Raw genomic sequence first — 25,622 nt, 5'->3', positions numbered from 1 at the left:
GGACACAGTTCTTCTTCGCCACTCTTAAAATAGTTGCGCTGCTGTTTTAGAGGGGCGAAGAAGAATTGATCACTTAACGCCTCCTTAAAACAAGATAGCATTAGCGCATCATGTCGGCAGTTTTGGCAGTACTTTACCGTGGATGTTCCCACCGGTAAGACGGCAACATGGCAACATATGCAAAGAAGCAATTTCAAGGGGTGGCACGAGTGTTGCAAATTTCAACGCAGCAACTTAATTAAACATTTGAAGAGCGTCACGCTAAAGAGCACAACAAATTTACGAAAGCTACGGGGAAAAAGGACGAACTGCAGCAGCAAACTCTGGAAACTGCCTTCAAGTGACGAGATAAATTCCCCAAAAGACAGCCAAAAAGCAACAACGATAACCAACAAAGTTTTGGAGTTTTTGTACTGGATTACCAACCCGTCTGTTGTCGAAAATTTGGGGGATTTCGCCGCTTAATGAGCATTTGAAGCCAAGGTACGGTTTGCCAGGTTGTAAATATATCTCCGAAACTGCGCAACCCAAATTATACGAGACAGTTAGGGAACACATTTCGTGTATGCTTGGGCAAAGACGTGCATGCAGACAGCTTTACCACGGACAAGTGGGCGCTCCGACGTGTGCCCCATGTCTTGCTAAGTTTAACGTCCCACTGGGTGGACAGAGAGTCAACATTTACCCCTCGAAGTGCGGAGCTGCACGCCACCGAGTTCCGATGGTCACATACTGGCACATTTATTGCCGACTCAATTGAGGGGGTTCTAGTAAAGTGGAAAATCCCCAAGTCCAACGTTCATGTTTTACATTTTTATACTGTTCTATTTAAAATATATATGGCTTCCATTTGCTGTATTAATTCATGTTTTAAAAAGTGTTAAACCTGAGCCAGGCCTTACCACAATGATAATATTATCACAGTCATTTTTTTTTTTTTTTTTTTTTTTTTAACACACTGGTATGGGTACTCGGTATCGGCCGATACCCACAGCACAAGTATCGGAATCGGTATCGGGAAGTAAAAATGTGTATCGGAACATCTCTAGTTGATACTTAACTAACTTGACAGTTAAGTAGGTCCAAATATACATAGGGATTGTTGGTAAGTGTGTTGAAAAATTGCAAGGTAATGTTAAAAATATGTCTGGGGCTATTCTTGTATTCGGCACGCACAAGACTTAGATGAGGTTGATGTAGTTTGAGGCAAGGAGAAGTTGTGTTTTGTGTTATGCATTTTTGGACTCTAGATACTAGACAACCAATAATATTGGTAACTCTTTCAGGTAGTGTCACCTGTAGATGTCTGGGAAGAGTTTCTAATGGCCTTAGCTTTTGGTTGATTCAATTCTTAGCACTCCAATGGCTGAAGGACCATTAAATGCATCTTGTCTGAAGGCTGCAGCTTGAAATACGTCTTGTGCAATTGTAAAGCACTGTGAAATGATGTATGCCTCATCCAATACCTCAACCAAAATGCATGCAACAAGCACCAGTGTATTACAGAATAAGCAAGTACATCATACAGTATATGCTCGGATACAATTGCACATATCTTTCATGTGTAAATCATGAAACCTACAGTAATGTGGACATCAGTAGAATGCATTAGACACACACATTTCATCAAAGAGTATTTTTGATTATGTTTTTTCACCACTTTGCATCTCTTGTGGATGCTGTGTTTTTTTTAATCAGTTGCCATTGATCCTCAAAAACTCTGTTGAGAGTAGTCATTCAAAGATAAGCATTGCCATATGTAGCAGATTGCACATAAAGCGAGAACGCAGCATCTTGGAAGTCAAACGATGGCACATGCCGCCTGCTTTTTGGAAAAGCAAGCTGTTCCGTGGATGCAGGGGATTTCAGATGTGGAACAAGACAAAAGTACTGTCGATCAACATCCTTTTATCCACGATAAAGGCTTGAGGCAGGCTCCCGTGGAAATGTTCTACCAGCTGCCTTTGTGTCAGACATTTTGAGTCAGGCAGAGAGGACTGATCCTGTAGCAGTCTGGAACCTTCAGAGGGACTTGTGATGAAGTTGGTTTCTGAGATTCACTTTAGCCATAATCCCTTTACTTTGATGCTTGATATTGATCCATTTGCACACACTGGAGAAACGCTGGTTCAGCTGGAGAGTGTGTAGCCAGAAGGTTGATGTATTGATCTGATATCACAGGTGCTGTGTTATTAGCCTTATCAAGCTCTTGTGTGAACGTCTGCTGGCCTGTTTTCTTAACATATTGTACATAAATACTGATACAAGACACAGAGACAACTTGGACTTTGTGTTTTTTCAGTTGCTGTGCCCAAAAAGAGAGGTAAGCTTTCACGGGGTCTGGTCTTGGGCCCGGAGGGGCACAAAATGTCACTGGTTTTGGGGTTTGGGACTTTTCATGGGGGTTAAAGCTTTTTTGGGAATTTTTGTACTTGTTTGGTTCTTTTTTTCCTTTAGCGGGTCGGGGGCCTTCATTGCTACTGTGAGTTTTTTCCTGTGGGGGGGGTGTGTGTGTGTGGGGGTGTGTGCCGTGTGTGTGCTGCAGTCAGCCCTAAACTATGGGGGGGCCGAAAAGACATAACATTTTTTGGTACCCCACAAAACATCCCTTCCCCTTTTCACTCCCAAAATTTTTTCACTCTCCCCTCCACATATTTTTTTCCCCAAAACCTTTTATTTCGTTTCTCAACAAACATCCTTTTTTTTTCCCACACCTATATTTTTACTCTCACAACATATTTTTCCTTTTTAATAATAATTTTCACCCCTCAGATACATATTTTTTTTTGCCTCACAAATCAAATTTTCCCTTCTTTCAAAACTTATATTTTCACTCTCACGTCCCAAAATTTTACTTTTTTAATTTCCCAAAATTTAACCACACAAACATATTTTTTTCTTCATTTTCCTTCTTTTTTTCATACATTTCATATTTTTTTTCTCTCTTTGCTATTGCAGTAAAAATTTTAAAATTAATACATGTATATGCAAAAAACCGATGCATTGTGGGAAAAGTAACACTGGGGGAAAAAAAATGTAGGGAGGGTTAAAAAAAGTATATTTGGAAACGGAAGGAGTATAGGGGAAACGGAGCAAAACCCCTTTTATCGCGCGGGGGAAAAAAGGTGATGGGCTTAAACCCCTTCACCTGTTTTTTGGCGGAGTACAAAAGGCGGGGTCATCTTCAGGTCGAGGGTCAGCATGGACGGATGAGACACCCTTTCCCAAAAGAAAAATTGGGGTTTTTTAAGGATTTTTTAAATTTCTGATACTATTTTCCCCTTTAGCGGAAAAGGGCGTCCTCATCGGAAAACCGAACTTTTTTACAGAAGGGCAGAAAGTGAAATGGGGACAATTTTTCAGACCAGGGGAAACCTCACAAGACCCTGTACAGTACAGCCCCTCAAGCAACCCAAAGGGCCCAAAACCCGGGGATCCCGGGTTTTTTGGGGCGATTTAAACGCAGCAACACTTTGGAAATTTGGGGCTCTCGTCCGAGGAAAACGGTAAGAATAAAAAAGTTTATTGGCTGGTGTTGTTTGAAATTTAATTTTTTTGATGTATTTTTAAAGCGACCGCGCTCCCCCCCTCTAACCCCCGCTATTGATTGTGCCCCATTTTTCCGTGTCCTCACTGCACTAACAATTACAAGGTTTAAAAACCCTTATCTTTGTCACGCAAAGTTTAGCCCGGGCCCTTCCCCACATGTAAATAGGTAACCGTTACTGAAAACCTGACGAGCCCAAAAACAAACTGCCTTATTGGAAACCGTGTCAAAAGTTTTATTTCGTTTTCAAATAAAATAGCTAAGTCCCCCGGGGGACCCCCCTGCTGCTTCTCCCTTTAAAAACCCATAGGCCAAAATTTTAAAAAAGACTTTCGATAAAAAATGTTTTTTAAAAAAAATTCCATTTTAAAACCATTTCCACCGCGGTCCCGCCAGGCCCGCTTCTTTAAGTATTTGAATTTATGCTAAACTGGTCATTTTGGGAACATGTTTTTAATTTTAAAAATTTAAAGGCAATCAAAATTTAAAATTTAATTAGGGATTTTTCCACCAATTACCTCTCCTTAGAAATTTGGGCTTTTTAAATGTTTTTTAAAGGGAAACCCTTTTCCCCAAAGTAAAAAAAAAGGTTTTTAAAAAATTAAATTTTTCCATGTGGTGAATTTTGGAAAAATTATAAAAATTTAAATTCCCTTTTAATTTCATATTTTTTGGGGGGGAGTAATGGGGGAAAAACCTCATTAAAACTGAACTTAAAAATTGGCATCCCAAGTTTGGGGCTTTTAAGGGGCCTTTTCCCCGGGTTTTGCTTTCATTAAACCTTTGGGTTGTGTTTTTACAAATCCCCAAATAAAAGGGAAACCCACAAAACAGTCATTGTCATTTTGGTTCAGGACCGGTTGTTTCGCATTGTTGCATTTCCCAACTTTAATAGACGGGGGAAAATTTTTAAGTAAAAAGGAGGACTTATTTGGGGGGTTTCACCCTTTTTTGTTGTATGGAAATTGTTTGGTTCCTTTCCGCTTAAGTAAGAAAACCCCAAAGGGTTTTTAATTGGGCCTGCCACAATGTCACCGTTGGAAAATATTGAAGGATAAAAATCATTAAATGAGTAAAAAATAACAAACCTATTTTTTGGCCAGGGGTTATTTTAAAAGGAAAAAACAAAATAAAGTAGTTGCTTTTTTTTGGGGGGAAAAAATTAAACATCACAAACTTTAAACAAGGATGTTATTCTTCTTTCGAAGCCATCAAGCGGGTCCTTTGTAAACACCCGCCTAAGCAACATTCATAAACAACGGACATAATTGGGGGGTTTTTAAATTTTCCAAAAAGTTTTGGGGCCCAAAGACGGGTCACTGAACAAAAAGGAACCTTTGGAGAAAAACTGTCTGCGGGAAGTAAAGGAAAGCACTTTTTATTTATTAGTTTATCTTTTCCCCAATATCATTCCAAATATGGGGTTGTATTTTTTGGGCCATTGATCACAAAAAGAAGTTCCCCCCCCCTTTTACTCTTCTTTTTCTTTTTAAATTTAAAACTTTTTTTACTCCTTTTTTTTTTTTTTTTTTTTTTACACCCTTTGAATTTCGGGGCTGGGGGAAACCGGGTTTGTTTTCCCCCCAAAACTGCGTGGGACAGGAAGGGATGAAAAATCTCATACAAAAAGGGTAAAATCAAAAAGCCCCTTCCCTCGGGGACCAAAAACCCAAATTTTTGGGAAAATATCCCTTGAATTGCCCTACGGATTTACCCCCGGGAATAAAAAAACCATATTTGGGGCTACCTTCCCCCCCAAAGAAAAGGTTTCAGTTACCGCGGACCTCTGTTATCTGTTTTTTTTAAAAAAATTTAATTTCATTCAGTAACTTTAAAATTTTGTGGAACTGAAAAATAATTTGAATTTTATTTGGGTTAAATCAAAACCGGAAATTGATTTAAATTTGGCTTCTTCTTTTTTTGGGCCTTAACATAAGCCTTTTCCCCGAAAAATTTTTTTCAAAACATGGGATAGGGGCCCTTCTAAACATTCAAAACCAAACATTTCCCCCAAAAACCATTTTTTTTTCCCATTTGAAAGGGCCCAAGGGGCCCATAGGAGTGACATTTTGTTATTATAACACAGCCATCTAATCACCCTTGCAAAAAAGGAAAAGGGCCCCCTCCCCTAAAATTACGAGCTAAAAGAGTTACAAAATGTGCAGGGGAAATTTTAAAAACCCCCCAAATTTTTTCCCTTTTTGGAAACACGAGAAAAAAAGGGGTTTTAGAACCTGAAAAAAACCCCTTTTGGGGCGGAAACCCGGCTATTGTTTTGATTGGGAGGGGTACTGGTCCCTTTTTGGGGAGATTATTTTAAAAGATGGAGGGTTTTTGAAAAAAAAGTTTGGGGGTTTGGAAAACTTTCGGAAATAAAAAGACAAATCTTGATTTTTTCCGGGAAAACTGGATGTGACCCCGGTTAAAGGAAAATAGCAGGGGTGACGAAAATTTTGAGTTAAAATCGCCAACGCGGCCCTCATCTCTAAAAACAATTAGACACTGTTAAAACCTCTTCAGACGGGTTTTGACTAGTCCAAAAAAATCCCTTCCCCCAAAACAAAAATTTCTCAGTTCAGTTTTTTTGGCCTAATCACATGGAGGGAAATTTTAATCCATTTCTTACTCCACCCCAAACCCTCCCAAAAGCAATTTTCCAACCTTTAACCCCAACCTTTTCCCAGCGAGGGGGTTCTTCAATAATCTGCCGGGCCCCCCCTTTCCCCACCAGCCCCCTTTTTGCCTCCCTTTTGGGGAACAACTTCATTTCCCGACCCAAACTTGGTCTTGATTTGGGGCCAAACAAAACAAGCTTACCCTCCCCAAAAGCAGCACTCTAGCAACCCTTTCCTTTCTGAGTCCCCACTCCACCCAACCCCCACCCCTCAAGAAACCCAAACTATAAACACCTCCTTTCAATAATTCTTTACGTCTGCCCTTTTCCTCTGATGAGGGGAACTGAAAAACCAGGCTATCTAGAAAAGGGGAATAGTAAAAGGGGTTAGAAAAAAGAAAATGTTTTAAATTGAACCTTTTCTTTTTGCCCTATTTGAAAACTTGTAACATCCCCAATGTTCTTTAAAAAGTTAAAATTTGTCACTAAAGGGGAATACCCCAATGATTCCCCCTAAATGCATTGTATATGCAAATGAAAACTTTTTAATTTGTTTTGGGTTTCTAAAAACCACAGGATCTGGCCCCAGAAAAAAGATATCTTCCCCCAAATCTTGCAACAAAAAAAACCCCAAAACCAAGGGGAAAAGGGTTTAAAACTTTAAACCCATAACAGTTTTTGGAGGGGTTTTCAGGGGTTTTAAACGGGGGGCCAATGACCCCTGCACACTATTTCTGTCAGATTTTCTATGAATGGGGCCCTGAAGGGGGCCTTTTAAAGGGGGTTTGGACCAAGAAGGGTTTTCTAACATGCTTAGGGAAAAGCTTTCCCAAGATCTAAAATTTTGAAGGAAAGAAGCCCAAATAAAATTTGGGCCCTTTTGCCCCCCAGTATGGTAATTTTTGGTTTGTGATTCCTCATTTGGGGCCGTTTAAAACCCCAAAATTAATTTTCCCCTTAATTTTGTGTGATGATACGGGGCATGTAAAACAGTACAACAGTCCCCCTGTCCATGTTTTTTTTTCTTTCCCATGAGAGAGGCCCGGTACTTCATTGCAGGGAGGGCCATCGCAGAAAACCCTTTTGGTCCCCCGGTGGTCCACCCGCACCCCTTTCGTCCCAACTCTCTTCTTTCCCTTTTTTGACGGCCCCAAACCCTGGCAACCCAGAAAGGGCAGATTTTTGCCGTAGTGACTCGAGACAACTTTAAAAGGGGGGAAAAAAAAAATTTTTTATGTCTGTCTTTTTTCTACATTGTATAGTGTGGAAAAAGACATTTTTAAATGTTTTTTTTTTCGTTTGAAGGCCCATAGAGTGAAAAAACATTTGAAGAACTGCTACCAAAAAGGCCCCACTTGAGGAGTTTTTGGCCCAAAATTGGTGCCAAAAAACCCAACTGAAAATTTGGAAGCAAAACCCTTTTGCCTTGGGAACGAATCCTGATTTTTTAAAAGGGGATGCAAAGGGCGGGGGCCTTTCGAGGGGGTACTTTTTAAATTTTTTTTTTCCAAGTTTTTCTTTGCCCCCAAAAAGCCTTTTTTCAAATTAAATTTTTTTAAATCTTTGAAAAACAGTTTGAGTACCCAACGTGTTTAAAAGTATTTTTTTTTCAGAACAACCCTTGTAAAAATGAAATATAATATTCCAAAGGTTTGTTTTTTGTGTCTATCTCGGAAAAGGGAATGTTTTTTTAAAACCTTAAGAATAGCCTTTTATATCAACTAGGGCGGGGAAGGCTGCCATTTTTCCCTTTTTTTTTAAACAAATTTTATCAGACAAATACGGCAAAAGAAATGGAAAATTTAAAACAGCCAAAAGGCTTTTTACAAAAAAATTTTTGTGCCTCCAAAAATTTCCAGGCCCCCCCTTTGGAAAAGAAGAAGTAAAATGAAAAAAACAAATTTAACCTCATCTTGATATTAGGGAAAAGATTTGGGAAGTGGAGGAGGTTTTCATCTTAAAAACCTAGTTTGTTTCCGGGAAAGCCCTGAAACCTTTTAAAAATTTTTCCCCGAAGGGGGGGGGGAGTTTGGGCCTGTGAATTTTACTTTTTTAGATGAAAACAAGTAAAAAAAAATTACACACTTAATAACGAGCTTACTGTGTTAAACCATTAGAGTTATGCGTTAATGACGGGGGAAAATTGGGGGTTACTGCCCCTAATGGTTTACCTCGGGAAAGAACTACTAAAAACTTTGGTTTTTTTCTATTTAAATTCTATTGTTTTTTTTTCCCATTCATCCCCTTTAAGTATGTAAAAAACTTTTTTCACCTTTCAAAAATTTTTAAAACTACTGTTGAATTTTATTTCAGATTTAGGGATGGATGAAAAACACTTGGTGTCCCTGGAAAAAATCAAAGCTTCCCCGGGGGAGTTTTCGCCCCCTTCTTGCTTTTTCCCCTACCCCCTGCCCGTGCCCTGGTAAAGCCTCTTACCCACCGTTTTCCCCACGGGCCCGCAAAAAAAGGGCCCAATTTAAAAGAATTTGGTTTTTCCTTTTTTGGAGAGACTACCTCCAGATGCAGAAGGTTATTAATTTAAATTAAACTGAAAAACAAATTTATTTAAAATTTGCATTGAATTTTAACCTTTTTCTTCATTTTTAGGTGGGGGTGGTTAGGGGTTTTAATCTAAATTTTATTTTTTTTTAGGGTAAAAGCAAGAAGAAACAAAGAAAGTGGGAGGGTTCTTCCCTTTTCCCAAAGGGAGCCAATTTGGGCCCCCAAATTTGGCTTTCTCCCCCGCCTTAAATTGAATTTTTTTCCCAAGGATGATGCAGGAACTTCTTCAAAACAAACCCTTTGGAAAAAACCATTTAATTTTGAAGTTCCCAAACGCACAGTTGTTAAAAAAGTTTCGGAAACATGGATTTTGAAATTGGGAAATCCCCGGGAAAGGGGGGGCCCTTTGGTTTAATTTTGCTCAATTGGCCTTGTTCTCAGAAATTCTGTTAAAAGGGTTGAGCTCCAAAACAGTTTACTGTGTAATGATGATACATGAACAGCCGAAAAAAACAAACCTTTCCCCTGAAAACGCAATTTTTTTTTGGTGTCCCCTCATTCCAAAATTTTTGGGGGTTTTTTTTTCTGTGTCCCAAAATACATTTTTTTTTATTTTTTTTTAAGGAAGGTTCATGGGAAAAGGATTTTTCGGGATTGTAAAGGTTCAGTGAATTTTAAAATAATAGGGTAATGCAAAAATTTTGGGGATAAACTTAAATTTTAAAAAAATTTGGTTTGGGTTTGGGTGTGGCCAGGATGATCTTGCCAAAATTTTAAAAAATGCTTGTTTTCATTGATAATTCGTAACCCATGTAATTTGGTTTTAAATTTTGTGTGCCCGGGTTAAATATCATCTGTGCTTAAATTGCATTACATCCTCCCTACATTTTTTTTGCGGGGGCCCCTTAAAACAAATTTTTTTTTGGGGGCTTCAAGAGTTCTTTCCTTACGGTTGGGATAACGGGAAAAAGTGTAAAAACCATCCTATAGGGGACCACGGACAGACCGGGATTTTATTGTCAAACTTTTAAATACTGAGTAAAAAAATTTGGGTTTTCTAAAAGGGTACACTACTAAAACCCGGGGCATTAGGTTGAAAGTTTTGAAATTTTTTATTGGTTAAAAAAAATAATTAGTGATGCCCTATATTTTTTAAAGCCCTTGTTTTTTTTGACTACAAAAAATTTGGGTTTCTCTTGATTTCCCATTTCTGCAGTTTTCCCAAATTTTTTTGGGTTTAGTTTTGTTTATCCTTTTTAAAACCAAAGAAAAATTTTTAAAAACCAATTCGGGTTTTAAATTTCCATTTTTTTAGAGGGCAACCCAAAAAGGGTTTTTTAGGGTTTTACCTTTTTCAGAAAAAATTTTTTGAAATCAAATTATAAGCATGTCCATGACCTTAAACTGAAAACCCGTATGTTTCAAGAAAGGGTTTGTTCGTCACATAACAGTAAAAGGCCCTTTTGCTCTATATTTCACAACTATGTAAGAAAGGTAAAATCCCTTTCTATTGTTGATTGTTTGGGTTTTGGAACATAATCTTTGTGAAGTTTGCAGATAGTTTCCTGGAGGGGTTTTTGGTTTTGCCCTTTTAAAAAACCGGGCATTTTTTGTTCCAAATTTAGGAATGCCCCCCAAGGGAAAATCCCCAAAAGGGTTCCCCAAAAAAAATCATTTACCATTTTTCCCAACATCTTCAAAGGGATAAAAGGCCCTGCGGAATTGTCGTCATTGTTGTATCACTGAAAAGGAATTTTCAATGAGGAACAACAAAAACATTTTTTGTCTGTAACTTTTGGGGAGTGGTTTTGTCACCCTAGCAAAGTCACTGTCATGTCAAAAACCCAACCATTCATACTGGGTTTGAATTCCCAACATTATCCCTTGCCCCTTTGCAAGCTGAAGGGAGTTTTCCCCCCCTTGTTTTTGGGGGGCCCCAAGGTTTTTTCCCACGGGTTTCCCAAAAATTAAGTCCAGCCCTTTCAATTCGGGGAAAATAAAGTAATAAAGAAAAAAATAAAATGGATTTCTTTAAGGAATATAATACATTATTCTTTTTCCAAAAGGGTTAAAACAGTTTAAACAAAAGAAATGACACTACTTATTTAGCCTGCCCATAATCTCTTATTCTTTGATTTGGACGGACGCCATTTGAAAACACTAGGGTTGTTAAACCCCTCCCGGGAAAACATAAAAAGGGCCCAAAAAACCATTTTTTTCCCTTCCTTGGTAAAAATCTCCCCCTGGATGGAAAACCAAAATTTGAAAAACCAGCCCGAAAAGTGAAAAACCAGCGCTCTGTTGGGGTCTGGGACAAGAAAGAAAAATATGGTTCGCCCAAAACCCATTACAAAGCCGTGGAAAAACCATCCCCATCTCACAAGTTTTTGGTTTCCATAAAGGGGCCCTAAAGGAAAAATTAAAGGAAAAAGGGGGGGAAAAATTATTGAAAAATTGTGCATAAACAATTTTAAAAAAAAAATTTAAAAATTCTTTTTTCTTTGATACTTAATTTGCAGAAAGTATTCCCAAAAAAGGGTAAAATTTGAGTCTAAAATTTCATAGGACCCCCAATTTTCCCAAATTTCCAAAATTTAATTTTTTTTTTCCTAAGTTAGCCAGGGGGAGATTCATTTAATCAATTGCTTATTTTTTCAAGGGTTGGGTTTTTTAAAATTATTAAAAAAACCCCAAAGAAATCCCTAGTTTTTTTTCCCAAACCCCCCTCATCACTGAGATTTCGGGAAAAAAGACATCACCCCACAAGAAGAATGAATTGTTTTAAATTATTTTTGGGTGAGTTTTAACAGGTTTCAAATTTTCCCCTAAACCCAGCTTTTTTTTTTTTGGTGAAGAAACCCAAATTTTGGATCTGTTTTAAATAAATAAATAATAATAAAAAATTTAAATATAAAATTAAAAAGAAAGTAAAAAAAAAAATTTTTTAAAGGTTTTTGCTTTATTTTTTTCCTCTGGGGGGTTTTTTTAAATTTTCCCGGGAAACATGGGGAAAGAAATCTAAATTTCCTGGGTGGGGAAATTTTTGTGCATTTTGTTTTAAACTTTGGGTTTTTCTTTTGGGGAAATTTTAATCACCAAAATTTTCATTGGGGTTTGGAACACGTATTTTCGTCGGGTTTGCAGGGAGTTTTTAGGGATCGCCCAATGGGATCAATTTTTTGGGCAGACTCTGCCCAAAACACGCCCTTTAAATAGTACCAGGACCTTAACTCCCCGGGAAATTTCTTTCCCCTCATTTGTGGTTGACTGAAGAATTTCAGTAAAAACTCTTTTCGGGTTTCATTTGACGTGTTGCAATGTAAAAATTGGTAAATCCCAAAAGAAAGCTGTCGTGCCTGTGGGAGTCCGAAGCAAAAATCCTAAGAAATGTTGCGAGTTTTCCCAATTCTTCCGGGGAAATAAAGGGGGAAAATTTTATCTGTGAAAGGGGCTGTATGGGGCCTCCTTGAAGCCCGTCATCTAAAGGTGGAGGAAACGGGGCCCTCCCGGTTCTCGACGGGCTTTTGCCTGCTTCATGAGAACTCCCCAAAAAAATAAAGTTTCCATTTAAATATAATGTATTGATTTTTTTCCTTTTTCTTGAATCTTCAAAAAATCTTGAAGGGCCCTTAAATTCCAAATCTTTTTTGAACGTGATCACGAATTTTCCCCATAGAGCCTCTCACGAACAAAAAAAATCGGGAGTTTCCCTTTTTTGGATTTTTTTTCCACACTTTTCCAAATTTATACTGAAAAAACAAAATGTCTAATGCATTTTCATTGCTACTTCCTCCCAAAATGAAAAACTAATTTGGGAAAAGAAAACGGATTTTTTTGATAGCATCTTGTTTGTGACCCCCTTTAAACCAGGTTGGACCAAGTAAACAATTTTGGACATTTTTTTTTTGGGTTTGGGTGATTTCCTTTTTGGGGGGAAATTCCTTTTGTCATGAAAGTAGTGAAACAAAAAAGAGGAGGGTCAATACAAACCTACCAAAAGTGACTAAAAATTTTTTTGGCTGGGGACTGTGACTAAGTAAATTATGTGGGGGAAAAAGGTTTATAAATTGAAATAAAAATAGGTATAGAAATTTAAAAAATGTATTTTTAAGAGTAAAAAATATATAATTGAAATGTAAAAAATGTATTTTGAGAGTGAAATCATGTATTTGAAAAGAAAAAATTTTATATATGTAAAATTTTTTTTAAAAACCGTAGTATGTGAAAAGAGAATGTATGTATTAAAAAAGGAATTTTCTAGTAAAAAGGAATGTATTAGGGAAAAGAGAAGGGATCTTGTAAAAAGGGAGAATGTTTTTGGGGGAAAAGGGGAAAAAAAAAATATGTAAAAGGGAGAATTAATATTTAAAGTAAAAAAAATAAGGAAAGTAAAAGGAAAAATATATGTATGGTGATTGAAAATATATGTATTTAAAGGAGAATGTTTTGGAGTACAAAAAATGAATTAGGCTTATACGGCCCCTCATACTGAAGGGTGCTGAAAAAGGAAATTGTTTTCTTTACAGAAAGGGAACAAAATACAATTTTTCGCGTTTAAAACCCCTCGGGGTTGCCCTCCCGTCAAAAGGAAAATAAACCACTTTTTAAATGGGAGGTTTTTTATTTTTTTCTTACAATTTTATCACTTTTGACGCATTTTTTTCAATGTTTGTCACTTTTTTTGAAGTATTTCACACTACGTAACACTAACTTATTAACTTTAGTTTTACAGTTATTTTTGGAATTTATGGTCAATAATCCTCATTTATTGGAAATTATACTTAATGTTTGAGTTAGAAAAGCAGAAATTAATTAATTAAAGGAATGGATGTTGATGGATAATCACAGACTGCAATATGTCAACTTTTACTCAATACTATTTCAAAAACACTTCCATTTTTTTCCCAAATGCTATAAATTGAATAAGACGCCCCAAAATGAATGAAAGTAGAGATTTGTACTTACCAAAGAGCGTTGTGTGGAATCAGTCATGTTATATTGGGTAATAAAAAAAACATTGATATAGGAAAACGGGTCAATTTGACCCGAGGACAACACGAGGGTTAAGAAAGCTTTTCTACAGAGGAGGTGTGAATGAAATGTAGGATTCAACTAGGAGCATGAAGCTGGGATTTGACAGGAGCATCACAACAAATTGTATAAACAACATAACAATGATATGATTTTCTTTTTTATTATTTCAGAAATCAATTCAGATATCACCGCGGTCAGGAATGCTTATTTTTCCACTGATATATAGTATGTAGCTCTAATTATGGCGTAAGAGTCTGCTGCCGATCTTTTTTCCCTTGTGTGTTTTTCTACATCAGAGCGAACGTATAGACACACATGGATGCACAAACACACACACGCCCGAGCGCTGACACACAGCTGTGTGTGTGTGTGTGATATGCCATGCATTCAGTGAAGTGAGCTTCATAGAACTAACACATCCCCCACGTCCATTATGCAGAATAAGCATTCGTATGACCAGAAATGGAAACAATAAAACAATCGCTATGCTTCATTTAATTTGGACTCATGTTGGCCAAAAGGATGAATTGATTAAATAATTAGCTCACGCTCATTCCCACCTATTAAACCACAATTTCCAATGTAGCAGGAGAGAAAAGCCATTTACAGGATTCTTTCATATCTGCTTGCCAAAACTGCCATGCTTTGTAAGACAATTAGAGAAAAAAAACCTACCCATTCAATATTTTCTCAGAGTAAATGGTAATGATAGGGGACCTATAAACCCTGGATAAATGCTGCTCCCTGTCTGTGAGGGTGGTGTACTGCAATCATACTGAGCTTGAAGTGTTGCTGCCTAACACCGCTCACACCTGTTCTCTCATCTTCCTTTTCAGTTCGAGAAAAACGGAAGAGCCTTTACATCAACCATGTAAGTAAGAAAAAGGACATTGTGTATGATACATTAATAAGGGCAGTAGTGATGTTACACAGAGGCTTAAGACCATAAGGAGTTTTTTTTCTTTTCTATTTCTACTCAATTATTTGGTAGTTTAATACAATTGAAAGTATTGTAACATTGCAAATGGTGATTTTAATGTCTTGAATTTGTTTTCTTTGCAAGTTCACACACATTTCGGAGAACAAGGTAAAGTCCTCAAAATAACCACTAAAGTAATCCAACCCTCTGATCATTGTCCAGCCCTCTTCAGACCACACAGATTCCACTCGTAGTCGTAGCCATGTGTCATTATTTAGATTCAGTAACAACAATTTCATCACATCATGGTGTAGTGTCCATCTGTGTCCATTACTCACTCATGCCAAAGTGCAGCAATTGATAAAATATGCACATGTCTGTGATGAATCTTGATAAGAATAACCATAATTTAGAACTTGGATTTGCCCAGTTGGCATGATAAAGCTGTGGTCCAGTCGTGTCAAATGCAAATGAGGCAATTTAAAGAAAGTTTCTTAGGAAATGGAAGTTTGTGGCTACTCTGAAGATGCACTCCACCATAAATGCCATCCCAGCATGCAGCCGTGTCCGGCGTCGACAGAGGACAGACAGAATTAGTTTGCAGGTGTCCTACTTTCCATGGCTGGTACAAGGCCTCTTGGCTGGTTCCAGGATGACTGAAATAGAGACTGATGTGTGTGTGTGTGTGTGTGTGTGTGTGTGTGGTGTGTGTGTGTGTCTTTATGTCTGTCTGTCGGTCTGTCTGTGTGTGTGGGAACTCCAGCATCATCCTGGCCCGGTGAGACGGAAGTACAGCTCATGTTCCACCATCTTCCTTGATGACAGCACTGTCAGTCAGCCCAACCTCAAATACACCATCAAATGGTAACTACAATGCTGTTTTTGCCAAACATAAGAGAAATCATAATCTAATGTTCAATCTCTGTGATATAAGCATGATAAATATTTGGCTTATTTCCCTCTTATCCTGGTTTTAGTTTAAAATGAATGTCCTTTTTTCGTGTGCTTTTTTGTCTTTACAGTGTCGCCCTCGCAATATACTACCACATAAAGAACAGGTATGTTACATCTTTTTATTCATTTATTAGAGTTGTTTCTCTTTGTCTGTGTCAATTTCCAAATCGTGCATCAATTATCAGCATCAGAGGTAAGCAGACAAAGATAAACTTCAACAGGAAATGGCCCCTTTTGGCTCCAAAGCTTCTGTTGAAATGTCAAATTTGTTCAGTATTGTGTCATTTTGTCCGATAACTGACTCCATATGAGCTTGAGTGAACTGGGCATCCTTCTGCAATAAACTGTGGTCCTGTAGAAGGGTGTAGAGAGTATACATCCTCTCGTTGTCTCTATTTACTATAACTGGTAGGAATCCCATGTACTGCTGCTGTTTTGAAGTGCAGATAAATCCAATAAAAATGGCTTATTGGACAGGCAATCTGACAGCATAATTTAAATAATCTCATGCCATCTGTTTTTCATTTCTGTCATACCCTGATGTTCCTTCTATCTGGTTGTCATTCCAGAGACGTCGACGGAAGAATGTTGTTAGACATTTTTGATGAGAAACTGCACCCGCTCACGGTGAGGCTTTAACTGAAGATATACGTCCATTACGTGAGCGCTGTAGCGCTGTAAGGACCCATCAGCAAGACAAACCACACATGCTGATGAACAGCATAAACCCACATGGATCAAATAGAGAGGAAATCTGTCTTGTAATCTCGGGAGCCATCTGGATCATTCACATGTATTTTCAGTCTCTTTTTTGGGGGGGGCTTAACAATTGCAGGGTTTCACTCTATTGAACATGAATCCTCATTTGGAAGAAACAGTCTCAAATTGCAGCGTTGTGTTTCCATTTTTGGTAAACAATCACATCAAATGTTTGATTCTCATCGCGTCTGTTATCTTCTGTTCTAGAAGTCGGAAATTCCTCCCGATTATGACAAACACGACCCTGAGCAGAAACAGATCTACCGCTTTGTTAGGACGCTGTTCAGCGCCGCACAGCTCACTTCTGAGTGTGCCATTGTCACGTTGGTAAGTGTGTGTGTATTTCAGTGCTGACACCAGGAGGGGGTGTTGCCTCCTGATTCTCTTTTTGCCCTCCCTACTGTCATGTGCTGTCTTCTTTCAATTGCCCTCCTTAGGCTGTTTTTACACATTTATATTTGGACCTTAAATGTCCCTCTTAAATCCTATGAAATGCTCAATATATCCCTCTATTGCGTCCCCACAAACGTGGGAGACCAGAAAATTGGAACGTAACACACAAATTGTGACAGGATCAGTTTGATCTGTGCAATTTCCTGTCAGGATAAAGTATGTCCGTGCCTGTAGCAAGAACATAATTACACCAGGTTCTCTCCCCGCGACTTCTGAAATCCTGCGCTGCTCACCTGTATTAAAAACAAGAACAGCTTCTCCCTCCCTTGTATCAAATGTCTTTCTCTATCTACTCCCATGACTCTTTGTTTATCCTTGCATTTGTTTTTTGTGCTTTCTCTTATCACCAGACATTACAATGTATTTAGTCTAATTAGAAGTCTTTGTTTTTTAACCAGATTGTTTTTATGCTTTATGTATTTAAAGAAGACATGCATTCAGGTTCATTTACTTGTGCTGTCTGTCCTATATTTCAAATTTATAGTTCTCTCCCAACTTTTACCAGCCTCATCTGCCCAGAAACATGTCTTTCCACACCGGCCAACACGTGTCCCCAGGGACTCGGGAGTGCAGGGTTAGCACGGCTGGCCTGGTGGCCTTGTATTGAATTGCTCTGCTTCCTGACAGATGCACAAATGTGTGAACTGCATGCATGGGTGGGCCCTTGTGTGTCCAAGCAGTGATGGGAAAGCAAGCATACCGACGCACAGTGTCTTTAATGTTTCTATGTCTGTCTTAATCCATGTGCAGGCGTACTCTAAGAACTCTTTGTGCGCGCACGCACACACACGCACGCACGCGCACACACACACACACGCGCACACACACACACACACGCACACACCACCACCACCACCACCACAGTCTGGCACATGGCCTGCCTCTTCCAGTCCCCCAGAGTAATGTCTGGCATGCCATCAGTAATTGAATAGGCCTGTTGGCTGGTGGTTATGGGGTTAGCTTAGCTGACACAGCTAACTTTAGACAGGGGAGTCTTCCTTCCCTTCCAAGTAGTCACATCGTAGGATAGGATATGGAAACGCGTCTCTCTGGGATGGACCCCCACAACATCTTCTTTTGTAAAGACAAATCATTGTTGAAGATTTCCAGTAGAAGGTACCAAGAACTAGGTTGGGAATCTCCAGAGACCCCACAATACGAGATTATCCCAATACTTATATCATTATACAATTTTATTGGGATTTGAAACATATTACAATGCATTGCAACGTATTACCTTTGGTGCGTTCCTTATTATCCTGATATGTTCAACTGCTGATTAATCAACCTAGCCTACCTACACTAACTGGATAGCCCTGCTGGTAATATATAATACATGAAGAGTAGGAAGACACCTGTACACCATTAACCCTGGCTCTGTATACTACCGATTATCCAAGCAGAATGTGTACTGGTTGGTTGTTTAAATGCACTTTTTGTTGATGGTTTGGAGTTTTAAACTTGGGATGCTGACTAATATAACGTAGTAAAACAACCACCAGTCAGGAATTTGATGAAACATGCTAAGTATGCTGTTTAATCTCAAACATTTTCTTATTTCAATGTGTAGTCTAGTTGGAACATCCTCTGTATCAGAAGCCTGTTTCTGAGGTTAGTTTACCCTTTGAGCTCCATGGAGACCAGTTTTCTCTCTCTTGTACCAAACCTCATCTGTCGGCCCAAGAATCACAAAACTAAATCATCTGTGTTTAAAGTGGTTACACAGGGCTACTGTTTGCCGACCACACACTGCCTCTGGATTCTTTGCTGTGCTTGTTTGTATAGTTTTCTCTCTGTGCTGTTGCATTCATATTGCTCAGCATGTGGCATGGTTCTTATTTCATGCGGGCTTTCTTCAATGTGTGCTGCCTGCTGCCAGATGAGTGTTTATGTGGTGTCTGTTGGCAGACTCTGGGCCACAACAGAGATAGGTTAGCACTTCCTGCAGGCACAAAGCCCGACCCAGCATGACTTGTGCAATTAGCCACCTGAGCTGTGCGTGTGGGCAAGTGAAACCAGGCTGCAAAATAGGATGAAAGTATAGTCTTTTCAATTCTTTTTCTCAACCTCTCCCATCTCTTTGCCTTTCTATTTTTCCAAACCACAAGTTTCCATTTCATGTCTCGTAATTAGACGGTAATAATCATCATCTAACAGAACTCTGGGATTCTGTTTAGGTCTGTCCCATAATACTGACAGTTCTGCCACAGTGCTGATTCAGACAGTCGAATGCACAGTGTATTCTCTGCCCAAAATAAATTTAGAAAAAAATACTGTATCTCTGCAGGCCAGATTTGTTTTGTCAGACTTGTCATCTGAGATGACAAGTTTCAAAGCTTTAAGCCACAGTAACTGGTCTAAATTCAGTTGAGCCTGCAGTACATTTTATTCATGGAAAAGGTAAAATGTAGTTCCTAGTCAGGCGGGGGGAAATTGCTTGTTACAATAATTATTATTATTGTTTGTATTAGATCATTACTGTTTCAAACTTTTAACAAATGACATGTTCAGAAAGTCTTCTTACTTAATAAAAGTACCTGAATCATACGGAAAACTAAAAGTTAATACAAATTTTAAGAAAGAGAAGCACAAAAAAGGTGAAGACTAAAAAGAGAGGCTGTTTATACTTTACTGCACATGAGAAGACATGCACTGTATTATTTGGTAGTGTGTGGTGATTTTAGGTCTATCCCAAATATATATTAGGGCTATCCCAAATACAAGAATAACCAAATACACAAATAAATTTAACTTCAAGTTTATTGTCATATGCACCTTAGTACAGAGTACCACAGCAATGAAATACAATATGCCCATAGCACTTTCTCAACACCAGTAGAGATAGTCTGATACCATTTTTTGCTTCCTGATACCTGAACTTGTGATACCGAGTACTGATCTGATACCAGTGGGTCATACATTTTATAACAACTGTTTACTACTATCCCTGTATGGATGTGATATGATTTCTATCTTTGTTGTCAGTCTGGTTCAGGTAACTCTTTGTGAAATATGAACAAACACAAACAATGAACACCACAGAACTTTCTTTTATTATCCAGTTTGTCAGTCATAACGGAAAAAGTACATAAACAAACTACATTAAAGGTGCTCTAAGCGATGTCACGCGTTTTTTAGGCTACAACATTGGTTGTTACATACAGCAAACATCTCTCCCTACTGCTAGCTGCCTTTCCCCAGAACACACTGTAAAAAACATCTCCTCACTATCTGCTAGCTGCCTGTCCCCAGAACACACTGTAAAAACATCTCCTCACTATCTGCTAGCTGCCTGTCCCCAGAACACACTGTAAAAAACATCTCCTCACTATCTGCTAGCTGCCTGTCCCAAGAACACACTGTAAAAACATCTCCTCACTATCTGCTAGCTGCCTGTCCCCAGAACACACTGTAAAAAAATCTTCTCACTCTCTGCTAGCTGCCTGTCCCCAGAACACACTGTAAAAAACATCTCACTATCTGCTAGCTGCCCGTCCCCAGAACACACTGTAAAAAAATCTTCTCACTCTCTGCTAGCTGCCTGTCCCCAGAACACACTGTAAAAACATCTGATCACTATCTGCTAGCTGCCTGTCCCCAGAACACACTGTAAAAACATCTCACTATCTGCTAGCTGCCTGTCCCCTGAACACACTGTAAAAACATCTGATCACTATCTGCTAGCTGTCTCTGCTAACTTTATTACATTATTGAAGGAAAAATAAAACCAATATTCAAATCCCAAAATTTTAAATTAAATACCTACCCAACGAACGGATCCAGCCTTAGGAGATACGTGAGCTTTTATAAGCAAGCTGAGAGGTATACTGAAGCTTCCATTAGCAAATTAGACATTTAGTCATCTCCATGCAGCAGATCACTGCTACCTTTATTAAGACTTTAATAAGAGACTAAGACTTTCTAACAAAACGATAATCAGTGGATCAGAGGAATCAGCTTCTGTACAAGTATTCCGACTTGTAAGGAACAGGTGTCTGCGAGCTCAGTGTGCTTTGTGATCCGTAGACTGTGGGAATTCTGGCTACTGAAAAGAGAGAGCATTGAAATGGGGAGAGAGGCGTAGAGATGGAGTGTTCCACATGGATATTTTAATGAGCGAGCTCTAGGGAAGTTGGGCTTCTTCAGCTTCTGACATCTTGTTGTTGTGGTTTGGCAGGAGTTGGCAGGAGACTGCAAAACAGTAAAGCAGCAAACTAACTGCACATACAGTACATGTAGACAGGGACAGCAAAGGCTCATTAAACAGAATAAACGGGAAAACATACTCATAACATGGAATAGTTGGGTCTTTTGTAAATTATAGCGGGTGGTCAAGTTTCCTGAGATAACTGTTGTTATGATTTGACAGTAAAAATAAAATTGAATTGAATAAGACTAGTGTTAACTAGTGTACCGCAAAACCATTTTAAGAACGTCAATTTATTTTAACATTCTTTTTGGCCTAGCAGACTTTGTAGTATTTTTCACACACTTTTGTAACAACTAGTAACATTAGAAAAACTACAACACCACACTGGATCTAGCTAGACCGGGGGAAAAAAACAACAACAGGCACGCCGCACACACACCGTTCCCCCCCCCCCCCCGCCCCCCAAATTGTCAAAGCCACGTAGCTGCTGTTCATTCTATCAGAAATAAGAGGCTGGGTTGATGAGCCTCTGGTGAATAAAGAGCAGTAGCCTGATTGCTACGTTCAAAGCAAACTTGAGAAAAAGAAAGTATTAAGCCGTGGTTTTCACTCTTTTATTAATGGACAGAGTTACATTGTGTGAGAGATTATTTGCTCCAAGTGAGAACGTTAGTGTGAAATTGAGTGAGAAATTGAACACTACAGTAGGCTATATGCCAATGTTGTTTTCAATAAAAAAAATATTTGCACAAAGCAAGCCGATCTACTTTTCCGATGTTGTTAAGAGCATAAAAATAATGGGACAAAAAGAAATCAAGGGACATTTAGAATAGATAAAAATGTGTAATTAATTTGACAACCCTAAACTATACATTGGATAATAATAATCAACAAGCTTTTGTTATATGTTGTTATAATGCGTTCATGTAAGGTAAGATGGCGGAATCCACAGGGATCTTAGTTTTGTGAACAATTTTGAATGCTTTTTATGTGATAAACAATTTAGTATTTTTTAACATAGAAAACAACTGCTTGCAACAGTTGCAACCTTAACCCTAACCCATTGGATTGACCCATCTATAATTTTTGAATGTTGTAAGAAGTGGAAAAGATCAATATTTCTGAAATATTTACATGTGACATCTCTTTGTCCAAGGTGTACTTGGAGAGGCTCCTGACCTACGCTGAGATCGACATCTCCCCCGCCAACTGGAAGCGGATCGTGCTGGGAGCCATCCTCCTGGCGTCAAAGGTGTGGGACGACCAGGCGGTCTGGAACGTCGACTACTGCCAGATTCTCAAGGATATCACTGTGGAGGACATGTGAGTTGCACTTGCCGCATACACATAAAATACAATGCACACACAACCGCCAGGTCTATCAGGCTGAGGTCAGTTGCCACTAAATGTTAGCAGCTGCTGCCAGTGGTTATTAGCATACAGATGGCTCATTGACAGTATTTTGTGTCTTATTTTTTATCTAGATCTATTCCCTTTTGCATAACAGTAATTATCAAGCATAAAATGTGTTACATATAATTATGTTTTTGTGTTGATGAAGGTGGCATTAGATGTGTTTTATTATTTCTGCACTAAAAGTGTAAGCCGGTATAGCAAGCTTTGTCATTTTCATTGCATAATCTATTGCAAGCGAGCCAATATAAATTGGCTACAGATAAATTACAGATAAATAAATTAACTTAATAGCTTGGTGGTTGGGTTTATGTGTGAGAGCAAATACTTATCCAGATGTTAAATGCAATAAAATAAAATAAAAACAAGAGGAACTTATTGATTGTTTACAAGTTGTTTCAGATCTAATGTGTGTTGTTAACCCTATTATTCACCGTTCCTCTTAACTACTGTGTCTGTCTTAACCCCCCATTTAGAGACTAACATTCAGGGCCTTTCTATGCGGAGAATGTTGTGTGTCTGTGGGGTCAGCCCGGGCTCAAGAAGTGTCTGGCCTCTGCCCAGTTTGCCTGACACCCTTCCCAGTCTGTCTTTTGTTGCGGCTCTTGGATTGGTCCCAAAAAAGCAGCCATACAGATAGTATAATTCCACATGCTGTCAAGTCACCAAGATAGAAATAGAGCAGGTTTATTAGTTCCTTACAAGCTGACGTAAGAGAAATATATGGCTTTTACTGTCACCCTCTGTTACAAATTAAATGAATATTGCCGTGTGTAAGACAGGGAAGTAGCATCTTGAGCATGAGGACCCTGCACTCTGTCCTGTATACCGCATCCGTTTTTAAATCTGCAGGAATCTCGACTGGATTATTCTGAGAGGGAACACAATGCTACGGACGTGTTGCCACTGCTGCCACCTCTGACCTCTGCTACATTCACACTTGTCTGCACCCGTGGCTGTATATTCTTGTCCTTGGGCTCCGATTTTTACAGAGCAATGACTGTAATCCACCTGTTTGGGACTTTTTCCAGTAAGAGGAGCCCATCATGTGTTTCTGCCGTGCTCCCATATGTCATTTAACCAGACGATGACTCTGTGATTAACCAGACACTGCCACAAATTATCAATTTTAGTCATTTTGAATCCATTCTCTGGAACATAGAGTGCTGAGTAACCCTTTCCACCCCCAACAGGCACACGCTGGATGTGAAATAACTGCATGAGGCACGGGGAAGAATTGTGAGGAGCAGAGAAAACACTAGATAAGATGGGAATAGCTGAATGAGTGCAACGGCGAGATAAAAAAGAAGCAGCGTTATTAGGCAGATCTTGGCTACAGTGGAGTCTAAATTTAGCCCGTTTGTTGCTGCATGCCTGTGAATGTGTGTGGGTGGGGAACAAAGGCTCAGAAAAAGAGATGGGAAGTACTTCTTACGCAGGTTACAATTCAAAATGGATCGGCCATGACTGAAGATAAACAGATGAAAGCGTCTGTCAGTGCGCTGGAGAAGGGATCACAGAGCTGTGCAGCATCAGGCAATGCATGACAATAGCATTTTCAGGATGTGGGATTAATATTCTTTTTTACACATAATGCTCAGAGCTCTTTTGCTGAGATATCACTCTTTCACTCTTTCAGTATGACGAAAGGCTTATGTTTGGTGGGTGTACTGGGGATTTACTTGGTGCATGCGGATCAGTACTATACATGTGAAAATAACACCCACCGTCTGTGTGAGGTGATGGATTTGCCAGGATGGTTTCACCCCCTCTCGAGTCTCTTTGTCTCCTCTTCAGGCTCTCTATACAGAATGTATTTGTAGACAGACAATTTCCGAGATCTAATAAACTTTATTTATGGTTCCTAGCTAAATATGTGATTATTTTAAGCTTGTCAACTCACACATCCTCTCTCTCTCTCTCTCTCTCTCTCTCTCTCTCTATCTCTCTCTTTCTCTCTCTCTCTATCTGACAAAAGGAATGAGCTGGAGCGTCAGTTTCTGGAGCTGCTGCAGTTCAACATCAACGTGCCGTCCAGCGTCTACGCCAAGTATTACTTTGACCTGCGCTCCATGGCTGAAGCCAACAACCTTAGCTTCCCCTTGGAACCCCTCAGCAGGGAGAAGGCCCAGAAACTAGAGGTGAGTAGTACACATGCAGAAACAACTGGAAATAGAGTTTGATTGCAGTTCATAGAGAAAATATAGGAAAAATCCATCTTAAAATCTGAACCCAATTTATTGTGGACTGAGGATGTGGAATACAATGAATGAACTGAGGCCATTTGGCTAATTAGTATTTGGAGGTGCCTCAGCTCAACACACGTGCACAAAACACGGGCGGCAGATCCTCTGCTGGGTGAAGGACAGGGTGTAGGACTGTGTTGCTGTGTAATTAGCTTTACTACCTCAGCAAATGTGTCTTCCTCCCTACCCCTCAGCAGCCACGACGCAGATGCACCATTGCCTGCTTTTTTTCTCTGACCTAAAGACCTTTCTGTTTGACCAAAGTTAATAATTTTAATACTTTTTTTATTTTCACAGCAGGAAAAACACAGGTGTAATTGATACTATTTTTAATGACTGCGACCCCCGCAAGCAGTTGTTGCCATTCATGTCAATGCTTGATAGTCCCAGAAGCGTGCGATCCGCCAAAGATACGCGCCAGGTCTATTTTATAAGCCGCGGGGCGTTCGGACACCTGGGCAGGAAGTAAAACAGTGAGACGATCCAGTCCGTTTACCAAAAGACACACCCCAATATCATATATGTGTCCTTCGACACCTTGGACAAGATTCATCTTGGAGGTTGAAAAACATAACGGACATCACCGATCTTTTTTCATAAAGACAACAACAGACAGTAAAAGGCATTGAGTGGAAGGTAGATACTAGCTTAATAAACATGTGATTGTTCTGTAAAGTACTGCGAGTCGGCCAGCAAGAGGCTCCGCTCCTGCTCCCGGTGTGGTACGGCACGTGGCGGAGGACGGAGCAAAACCAGAACGCAGCACAGACGTGCCCAGTGGAGGATCGGAGTTAGTTTTATCTGTTGCTGTGCATGTTTTCTCACTCCTAGAGCTTCCTTACGCTTAATAGGTTGCAGGGGTGGGCAAAGTAATCGATTCTTAGATGCATCGCGATTCTCTCTAGAACGACTCAGCGCTCGGTTCTGATAAGTTAATAATCGATTTTGTTTTTTTTTATTGTGTTGATTTTCATTTAAAAGTTACTGTCTCCAGACATATACAGTACAAATCAGATAACATAGTAACTGAA

At 39.2% G+C, this 25,622-nt stretch overlaps 1 protein-coding gene across 5 annotated transcripts in view; it reads left to right on the top strand.

The window, feature by feature from the left end:
• Window positions 1–25,622, top strand: part of ccny (cyclin Y) — a 61,408-nt gene that overhangs the window by 33,556 nt on the left and 2,230 nt on the right. For 2 of the 5 annotated variants that reach the window (XM_032503591.1, XM_032503590.1), the window contains 9 exons: window positions 2,303–2,323; window positions 14,534–14,568; window positions 14,761–14,784; window positions 15,380–15,480; window positions 15,639–15,674; window positions 16,140–16,197; window positions 16,537–16,656; window positions 22,089–22,255; window positions 24,324–24,486. In XM_032503591.1, the coding sequence (XP_032359482.1) occupies window positions 2,303–2,323; window positions 14,534–14,568; window positions 14,761–14,784; window positions 15,380–15,480; window positions 15,639–15,674; window positions 16,140–16,197; window positions 16,537–16,656; window positions 22,089–22,255; window positions 24,324–24,486 (725 nt within the window). The remainder of the gene's footprint in view (window positions 1–2,302; window positions 2,324–14,533; window positions 14,569–14,760; window positions 14,785–15,379; window positions 15,481–15,638; window positions 15,675–16,139; window positions 16,198–16,536; window positions 16,657–22,088; window positions 22,256–24,323; window positions 24,487–25,622) is intronic. The other 3 variants (XM_032503592.1, XM_032503593.1, XM_032503594.1) reach the window with 3 other exon arrangements.

The sequence above is a fragment of the Etheostoma spectabile genome, chromosome 22 (assembly GCF_008692095.1).
Source record: "Etheostoma spectabile isolate EspeVRDwgs_2016 chromosome 22, UIUC_Espe_1.0, whole genome shotgun sequence".
In the NCBI taxonomy this organism is placed as follows: Eukaryota; Metazoa; Chordata; class Actinopteri; order Perciformes; family Percidae; genus Etheostoma; species Etheostoma spectabile.
This window is presented reverse-complemented; position numbering and strand designations above follow the sequence as displayed.